This window comes from Bidens hawaiensis, unplaced genomic scaffold, assembly GCF_021521415.1.
Source record: "Bidens hawaiensis isolate Kalapana, Puna unplaced genomic scaffold, B.hawaiensis_p1.1 tig00005498_1, whole genome shotgun sequence".
NCBI lineage: Eukaryota > Viridiplantae > Streptophyta > Magnoliopsida > Asterales > Asteraceae > Bidens > Bidens hawaiensis.
Window position 1 is genome coordinate 328,726 of NW_027491353.1, and position 10,394 is coordinate 339,119.

The window sequence follows — 10,394 nt, forward strand, 5'->3', positions numbered from 1 at the left end:
GAATACAAGTCAAATGATTTAAAACTTATTTCGAAAATGTGCTCTAAAAGGCCTGTTTTAAAATTGAAAGTTCAAACACCCGAATTGATGGATACTGCGATATTTCTAAATATATACTTAGGGTTAATTCACATATTGTCTTGTTATATGAAAATTTGTGATAATTGATTTACAAACTTTCTAACATATTCTTAGTAATCTGACATAACCTATGCATTGCGTAATATAACTTTTGTTTAACAACAAATGTCTAGATATCCGAGATCTTTATGGAAAACATATTACCCTTCCATCCGACGAACAAAATGTGATGACTCGGCCCACCCACACAGGAAAGAACTGAAAATTGGGAAAACCTCATAAATCAATCTAGAACAAAATGTTTAAAACAAGACTTGAACCCATAATCTCTTAAAAAGGAAAGTCGGCCACCTCTAGACCAACATATCATAATATATACATGAATGGCATAAAATATAAACCATTTTCAAATAATTGTAAATTTTAATATTGCAATTTAATTGGTTTTCTTAACCGGATTCCCATACTTCTCACTTTCTATAAATAGCATGCATGTTGCATTCCAAGTTCATATCCCTCGATTTGTAGGGGAAACAAATATGGCTTCTAACGTAGGCCTTTCGTTTCGTGCCCTCATAATTGCTGCCATGATGCAATTTTTAGCTATTATGGTCATTGGTGCACCACAAGTTCCATGTTACTTTATATTTGGTGACTCTTTGGTGGATAATGGCAATAACAATAACCTTCAAACACAAGCAAAAGCCAATTATTCGCCTTATGGGATCGACCTTCCACAAGGTGTCACCGGTAGATTTACCAATGGTCTAACCTCGGCGGATCTCATCGGTATCTGAGTCACTTTCATAGAATACGTTTACTAACTTTCATTAAGTTTCATTAACCTTGAAGCTAATAGTAAGAAATGGATACTTTGACCCTCAATAACCGTTTCTTTGGTTTCAGGCCGACAACTAGGTTTTGGGGATTACATTCCACCGTATGCTACCGCAACTAATGACCAGATCAGCACAGGCGTAAACTACGGTAGTGGTGCAGCTGGTATTAGAGATGACACAGGATATAATTTGGTAAACACTAGATGGTCCCCAAAACACTCATCTCTTCAATTTTAAATTATATGTATAATGCGTATACTAATTGGTCTAGATTATTATATATATATATATATCTCAGGGTGACCGAATCAGCTTGAATAAGCAACTACTTAATCATGCAATAGTAGTTTCACGGCTTCGGATCTTGCAACGTAACAGAACATTTACAAAGGAATACTTGAGCAAGTGCATTTACACAGTAAATATGGGAAGCAACGATTACATCAACAACTACTTTATGCCTGACAAATACCCAGCCGGTCGCATATACACACCCGATCGATATGCATCAGTTCTCATTAACCAATACTCTGACCAACTAAGGGTAACCATTATGTTCTTCGTTTTGAGCTGGGTATTGGAAATACGTTTTCATAACCTGACCCTCCTTAGGTTTCTCGGATGACGTCATAAATAGTTTAAAACTTCAAATATATAAATATATAAAGCGAACTAGAAATAAAGTATAATATAACAATACATTAATATTTGTGTTAGTTGTCAATATTAATAAAGTATGAATGTTTAAAGAGAGAAAATATAACATTAGTTTATTAAATAACATTTGCCAAGAAAAGAAAACAGTCTTTTGAAACCCAAATGTCCCATGTTCGAGTCTCGTAAAGTAAATTTTTCCTTTCAGAAAAAAAAAATTGAAATGCAGCGGTTGCCAGTTCAAATACATATATAATCGGACTGATTACCTATTGTTTCTTAGCCTATAGCTAGTCTCGTAAGACCCGGTAGAAATATTATTACACTCATATGTTCTTTTAGTATTGTGTTTTCTTGATCTTTAAGTACTCTGTTAACTAAAACCGTACAATTTTGTTTTATTCATTTGATAGACTCTGTATAAGTTGGGAGCTAGGAAAATTGCAGTGTTCGGTTTGGGTCTAATAGGGTGCGCCCCGTCTGAGATACAAATGTTTGGCACGAACGGACAATGTGTTGAGTCGATTAATGAGAAGACCCAACTATTTAATGACAGACTCCAGCCCTTAATTAATGATCTTAACAATGAATTCTCTGATGCAAGATTTACTTTCATCAACATTACAAGCATTTCTATACCTCAAAATGGTAAATTCAACAAATTCTAGTTTGTATTATACTGTTTCAAGTTGACTTATTATACATAGTACGTAGATATTAGTTTACTAAAACGTTCCTTTTTTGGTTCGCAGGAGTAGCATTGCCAAACATTCCTTGTTGTCAACTACGGTCGGATGGACAATGCGTTCCAAACTCGATTCCTTGTCCGGATAGGACATTGTATGCTTGGTTTGACGGTTTTCATCCTACTGAAGTTTCAAACACGGTCCTTGCAACAAGGTCATACACTGCGCTCTCTCCCACGGATGCATCTCCCTACGACATTAGTCATTTGGCTTCAATTTAAATATGAAGAGATACATGATAACATACTGCTTTATATATATGGAAGATAAATAAGACATACTAAAGACGATATGAATTAAATGTGATATTGTGGTTTTATTTGAATTAAAGGCATCAATAAACAAAAGTTATGTGGCCAAATTATGCTTCTTCATAAATAAATCGTTAAGTAATTGTAATTACTAACGTTGCAACGAAACAATGAAATATGCAACAAGGGATTAAGAAAGCAAGTACATTACATAATACAAAAAAAAAATAAAAAAATTACAGTAATAAACAAAGGTGAAAACTAGCTTGAATATCTTAATAAACAAGGATTTTCCCTTTTCATTTATCATAACACAAAATTACAACATGATGATTATGTACGATTGGGTCTGTCCGTGCATATTGTGGCCACCTTTACACCACTGGACACGCATCTCTCCAATTGTTGTGCTAACAAGCACATACCGATGCAATATATTGCATCTTTTACGTCAATGACAATTGATCTCTTCTGCAAGTTTTGTGCCTGTAGTCACATATGTTGCCATGTATCCATTTATTGACCAATTTCATGCCACTAAAAAGTTTGTAGCAAAAAAATTAAAAATCAGAAGAAACATGGTGCCAAAAGTTTTATAATAAAAGAGTATAATTGTATGTCCTTAACTCAAGGGGTCTGTTTGTTAATATGGATTATGATAGTTATAATTTGGAAGTTATTTAATGACGCTTCATAGTTGAAGGGTATAAAGTGAAACATTTGGTCCAGTTCGTTATTCGTCGTTAGCATCAATATAGGGATAAATTGTATAGTTCAAATTAGTTCTTGTTTTCATTCCTTTCGTTTCTACAATATTACATTCATCAATAATAATCAATTACGAGCAGTTTTTATTATCCAATTTGTTCAATTTGTTTATGTTTTCGTAACAAAAAGAAATATACCCAGCCAAAAAAAACATATACACGAGGTTTTGAATCATGAAAATAAACGTAACAAGAACTTGTACTTTAAGGCAAATTAAATTTAACTAGAAAGCCTAAGCTAATATTTTACAACAACCGTCTTAGTCCTATTGTTAAAGAAATGAAACTCATATAGAACAGTATTAGGTAGATAAATAATCGGAGTTGGTCTATTGATTTCGGAAGAACCATGTAACTTGGTTTGGCTCGCTTTGTCTTGGGTTCAAGTACAAATTTAACTTGTTTACTTTTTTTTTCACTTCGATTCTAGTAGTACTTGAATGAGGTACCCGAGTTTTGAATTTACAGTTGGAGTTATCACTTAGGTTTGTTATTTGGATGAAGATGAATGTATTTTTATATAGGGAGAAAAGAATGGGAAACTTTCATATTTTAGAAGAGTGTTATGGATAAATCACAAATGAAAGGTAATAAATATATATATATTATATGGCTGGAACTTTGTTAAGGCGAAATTAATCCACATGGTGACATTTTTTGGATCTCTAGATAGTACAAAGTCTTGATAGCATGGTGAGTGAGTTACAGGTAGGATGGGAATGTTTGTTATGCATAAAATCATATATATTTTATATGTTGATTTACTTGAAATTTTGGTGTCATTTAAAAACCAGCATATATATGTATGTAGAATTTCGATACATTAGTGTGTTTGACCTGATAGAGCCTCATGTGATCTTAACGTACACGACAAGGTAACTGAATCTACGTATATTTATACCAAACATAGTGGGATGTTGTGGTGTATGCGGGAAAATATCACAGATTGTCCAGCCAATAGAGTTGGGAGGCGTTTTCACCCTCCACCGGTAAATATCTTCTTAGCAAGCCAATATTCCACATGTGAAATATTAATTACATACCTATGATTATGACTTACTATTTTACAGATATAAATTTATTTAATTAAAATTACTCTGTATTGACTTTTATGCTTTTTTTAAGGGGTGTTTGGAATTCCTTATTTTCATCAATTTATAATTTATAAAATTTTTGAAAAGTTAATTAATGTGTATAAGGTGTTTGGCAACCATAAGACCTTATGGATTTTAACTTATGGTGAAGGCAAAATAAAGGGGCTTTGAAAAGTTAAGAATATGTAACTTATTAACTTAATGAGTTTGATTTACCTACTATATCCCTCTAACCCTCTAAACTCATTACACTCCTTTTAAAAAAGAGTGTACCTTTTGGTCATTTTGGTTTTTCTAAACACATAAGCTAATCCAAGCATTTTTTTATAAACTTCTTTTAAAAAATTCATAAGTTTATAAGTCATTTTAACAAAAGGTCCCTTTACACTTAAATAAGCAATCCTAAACACACGCTTACTATAGTAGTTTTTCTTACTCGGTTTTAGTTAACAGAGTACTTAAAGATCAAGAAAACACAATACTAAAAGAACATATGAGTGTAATAATATTTCTACCTGGTCTTACGAGACTAGCTATAGGCTAAGAAACAATAGGTAATCAGTCCGATTATATATGTATTTGAACTGGCAACCGCTGCATTTCAACATCTAAATTGGTTTCTTTTTTATATCTTAAAGTTGGTATCTCAAAATCTAAATATGGTATTTTTCTTTCCTACATTTATTATTTAAAATCAATATATGTACATCCTACACAAAATGTTTACATACTACACAACATATTTATACACTATATATTTACACAACATTTAACCGTACACAACCTACACAATATATTTAGATAATACACAACATATTTACGTACTATATGTTCACACAATATTCATTCCTACACAATATATTTACATCCTATAGAACATTTGAAGTTGTGTATGATTAAATGTGTATGAATATATATTGTTTATAAATATGTTGTGCATGATATAAATATATTGTGTAGGTTGTGTAGTTGCATATTATGTAAATATATTGTGTAGGATGAGTTTGTAATAGTATTTTTTATACATAAATAAATTAGGTAGTGTAGGATTGTCGTTTGTAATTCAAGTGCACCAAAATTTATTAACTTGTTGGAGCAAATAATTGGGTTAAAATACAAAAATAATTTGAAGAAATAGATTGAAAAAAGAATATGCAGAAGCATGAATGCATAATTAACCGGGAAACAAAAGTTAATTAGTGAATTTGAATATTGTAGTTAAAATCTTTTAAAAGTTGGTACAATCAAATTGAGCTTGTAATAAACGACAAGAATTTGGGATAAGTAAAATGAAAAAAATAAATTAATTAAAAAATATTGATATTAAATAACTTTTCATTAATTAGTGAAAGTTACCATGAAAAGTAGTACTACATGTTTACTAAAACACCCTTCTATTTAAAATAATTAAAAAAATAAAAAAAATTATATAATTGGTTAAAATCACTTCTCTCTTGAACTTAAACATATATATATATATGGAATGGTTATCCTAAAAATAAGTAGTTTCCTAGAAAGACTAAGAATAAAACATAGCCGTTTGATCATGTTAATCAATTTTTGAGATTTAAAACTACCAATAACCGACATAGTTTCCTAGAATTACTCTTTCATCATTATAACCGACATATTTTCCTAGAATTATTCTTTCACCATCATTTGTAATGCCAAATGTCAAAATTTGGTTGGTTCTTACAATTCTTAGGAAACTTCTTATTCTTATTTGAACCCTTTTATATATATATATATATGTGTGTCAAAATTATTCACCAAATCTTATTTAACCAAGAATAAAATTACAACCAAACATATGTCAGACCATCCAGTACATACGATAACAAACGCTCTCAATCAAACATCAACACCATGTATGATAACATCTGTATGAATCAAACACTAAAGAACAAAATAAGAACGGATTCATCAACACGATGAAATCATAAAACAACAGAAGAAGCTTTGATGAAATTAACAAACAGGAAGAGCGAGTGAATGATCAAGCGATATATGCCCCTCTTTCTAATTTATACATAGTTCAAAACACAAACGGAGCTCCAAATATAGTCCATGACCCGCACATTGTTTAGACATCTAATGAGTCAGAAACATAAACGGCTATCGCAACCAGGTAAGACCTTTGAGACAACTACAAACTTCAGGTCCAAGCTTCCAGCCCAATATGCTTCTAGCCTATCATTCTAAGCAGTAGCGTGCTTCTCTTAATTCTTAAGCACAAAAACCTCAAACATAAAAATAACACAAATTAACCGCAACATAAACTACAATATGTAATTTCACATAAGTTTGGTAAATAGAATTGTACAAGATATTAATTTTAACACTCCCTTGCAATTCCACTATCCAAACATATCACATAACCAAAGGACTTACACAACATATTATGTTAATTAACAGGCAACCCTTCAAGTCTTTTAACAACTCCACACGTTATGTTCATGAAAAAAAGAAAAGATCAAGCTCAAAATGCTTGGTCCTTTCATAGAACAAAATATATATATATATATATATATATATATATATATATGGATTAGAATCATGTGAGAACTATTTTGAAATTGAGAACTTTGAGAACCATTTTAGACCACAAAAAACACTCTTTTTAACAAAAAATAAAAATTTTATAAAACAAAAAAAACTCGAAAATAAAAATAGTAAAAAAACAAAAAAAAAATTATTTTTCTTCCCGGTTTTACTAAAAAAATAAAAAAAATTGAAAAAAAATATCGCTTTAACAAAATTATACACATATGTATAATACTTATTTTTTATTTTTATACATTTTTTTATACACATATGTACAATTTAATATAAATGATAATGTACATATATCTTACTATACTATTAAAACAATACATCTTTTCCAAATGTCATTTAAATAGATATCCACATAAGACGCCAAGTATATAATTTCTTTAAATAAATTATCCACTTAATAAACAATTTAATTTTAAACATTAACTCCTAAGTTAAAGAAGGTGTCAAAATAAATGACTATAATCACCATTTATTGAGTAATAAAAGTAATTAATTGTCTTCGTTGTTATTTTTAAAAATTTTGAAACTTTGTTATTTTATTTTTTTTAGATTTTGGAAAATTATTTATGAACGTGTGTACTGAATGTTTGCATTGAAATTGTGGTTTAAGTCACGAAGTTTGGATTTTATTGTTTCTTTATTAAACGTTTTAATCGAAATTATAATTGTTATATCTTATTGTTATATTCATATTTGTAGCATTATTATGTTGTGTACTTATATGTTTTATAATTTCAATAAAAATAGTTTTTAAACAAACAACCTATGCTACAACATCTAAATGTTTACGATTCATATGTTACAACATATGATTTTTGTAGGTGATAAAGTTTTAATTAATGTGTCTTTTTTTTTTATTTCATGGTATAAGTTATAAATATGTTTTAAATTGTTATTTTTGTTCCTTTGTCTTTGTATGTTGGATTCTTTTAATTAAAACAACAATGCGATACCTTATATTAATAATGTTAGATTATATGACGTTTACAATTTATTAAAATGTGTTGGTGCATAATGTCAGTAGTTCATAGTCTAGTGTCTGTAATCGAGTCTGTAATGATTAATTATGTTTTATATGTCTTAAGCGAAGTTACTAACAAGTTCGCTGTTTAGGCGAACTTGTTAGTCAAGCGAAGTTATGGACAACTTCGCCTGAACATGCCAGGCGAAGTTGTCGTGTATTTATATAGGTTACGGCTTAACTTAGAAAAGTAGTTCGTGTGATCATTATCGAAGTTACAAGAGCTGTAACGTGAGGACGAGAGTTCGTGTCTGTAATAGTGATATTGTATCACGTGTTTTGGTTATAATATAACGTGTTTGTTTATCGTATCGTGTTTGATCTATTCGTGTCTTCTACGCTCGTAACGACCTACGCAGGGATTCCGCACCTACGTAGATCGAGATATCCCGTGCAGATCCATCCAGGGAACCTACAATTGATATCCCGTGCAGATCCATCCAGGGATTTCGGTTTGGCATTGAGAGGACACGTGGAGGACGTGAAGGTGCAATGCACACCTCCGGCAGGGACGTTAGGTTACCTGGATCCGTGCTACCTTGCGCCGGGTGATTTAACCGCGAAGAGTGACGTGTTCAATTTTGGAATATTATAATTAGAGATATTTTTCGGTAGGAATGCGATTGATTTATGGTACAGTCCGCCGTCGGTGGTGGACTAGGCGTTATCGCTGATTAGATCCGGCGAGTACGGGGAGATATTTGATCCGGTGATTGACGTTTCATCGGATGATTCCGCCGTGAGGATGCTGGAGGTGTTGACGGCGAGGTGTGTGAAATCCACGGCGGCAAAACGGCCGGAGATGGCGGAGGTGGTGCAGTGTTTGGTCGCCGCGAGTAAGAGGATTACGTCTCAGGTGTGGAATTGGAATAGTTTAGGGCGAGTACGGCGGCGCGTGAGGGTAACGCCGCCGTTGGTTCAGTACGAGCCGCTGGGTAAAGTATCCGGTACGAGTACGAGAAGCGTGAAATTAAAGGGTAAATGTGAATCAGACGGTTGTGGTGGTGTAGGGAAATGAAATTATTTTTCAAGTCTACTACTTCGTAAGAAGTTCGTTTGCTATGTTTAACAGAAAATTGATCCAACCTTGGAAAATGATAGATATACTGATTCTGTGTGCTTAACTAGTGAAGTTATTAGGCTTAAAAGGCTTAAGAACAGTCATTGTATGTCATGGTAGCTTTTTATGGTGCGTAAAAGTAGAAGTGATACTAACTAAATCTACTCGATTTTATGTGGAAACTTCTTAAGAGTTCTGCATGTCTTCATATATATCTTTCCGAATGATAGGCAGAAAAGCGATTACGCAGTCATACACGAGCCTGTTAGTGTTCTGATTCCCGTGAAGAAAGCGTGTCAAGAGACTGCAGTGATCCAGATTCGGGACTTGCAGTTGTTCTCTATGTGTTTGTTAAAAATAAATAATAAAAAATAAAAAATAAAAAATTAAATGTCATTGAGACATTCTTTAACTTAAAATGTCAATCATGATGTAAGAAAGAGAACGGGAAGCAGAGTCTAAAGATCGAAGAATACTTACAACTTAATCAGACACTACAGGTCGAAGTCAATTCGGGGTGACTTGGGGAAAGCCAAATACGCTTTGAGAATAGATAGGAGGCATCATAATCTCTGAGTTGTTGCTCACTTAATTTTTGAGCTTAATTGAACTTAACTCGTATCACAGAAACGATGAAAACCATTTAAGTTATGTACATACTTACAACCTGTTTCTTTATGTCATAATACAGCTAAACACGGATCTATGTGACAGTCACGTAGTTAGTATGATTCCTGTTCGGATCTTTTCTAAAATATGGTAGTCCCTGTCTAGACTGAAATTTGATCCCTTGTACTTTAATTTTTAAAAGTTTTTCCTATTTATGTAGTTGTTGATTTTATACTTGGTTACTTAGTCTTGATCGTGTCATGTAACTCTTTAAGAAAGTTTTAAAACTTAATTGCAAATTGTTCAAATTATAGGGGTTGATTTTGTAAAATTTGATATATCGGCGAACTTGTGAATAACTTCGCTCTAGGCGAAGTTATCCACAACTTCGCCTGTATAACTCCGCTCATATATAAAGAATTTTAAAGGTCAAAGCTTTCATAATTTGTCAAACCGGCGAACTTATTCTCTGTATTATTCTAGCGAACTTATCAGTTTTCCGGCGAACTTGTCGTTCTTTCCGATTCCGTGATCTTTTTCTCAGATTCCGTTACGATTCAAGGTTCAAGGTGTCGATATATCGTATAACCCATGTTCTTTCTTGTTTATCAAAGGTCGTGTCGAACCGTTTCGAAACCTCGGACCGTCGGACTTTTGAACCCGATTTCAAAACTTGTCTTTACGTGGTCATGAACAAACTGATCGTCCAGATTGCT

General features: G+C 32.2%; 1 protein-coding gene and 1 pseudogene across 1 annotated transcript; both read left to right on the plus strand.

The window, feature by feature from the left end:
- The first annotated feature begins 618 nt into the window (after positions 1–618).
- Positions 619–2,793, plus strand: LOC143629981 (GDSL esterase/lipase At1g29670-like). Its single transcript, XM_077099113.1, has 5 exons — positions 619–870; positions 988–1,112; positions 1,219–1,464; positions 1,988–2,222; positions 2,327–2,793. Exons 1-5 carry the CDS (start codon positions 621–623, stop codon positions 2,539–2,541), a joined length of 1,071 nt encoding a protein of 356 aa, XP_076955228.1. The 5' UTR covers positions 619–620; the 3' UTR covers positions 2,542–2,793.
- A 3,706-nt stretch (positions 2,794–6,499) lies between these two features.
- Positions 6,500–9,027, plus strand: LOC143629947 (serine/threonine-protein kinase-like protein At1g28390 pseudogene; annotated as a pseudogene).
- Positions 9,028–10,394: the final 1,367 nt, after the last annotated feature.

Coding starts and splice junctions, on each gene's coding strand:
- LOC143629981 (XM_077099113.1), top strand. CDS start 621: ATGGCTTCTAACGTAGGCCTTTCGTTTCGTGCCCTCATAATTGCTGCC. Junction 1,113..1,218: donor ATGACACAGGATATAATTTG/GTAAACACTAGA, acceptor TATATATCTCAG/GGTGACCGAATCAGCTTGAA. Junction 2,223..2,326: donor CATTTCTATACCTCAAAATG/GTAAATTCAACA, acceptor TTTGGTTCGCAG/GAGTAGCATTGCCAAACATT.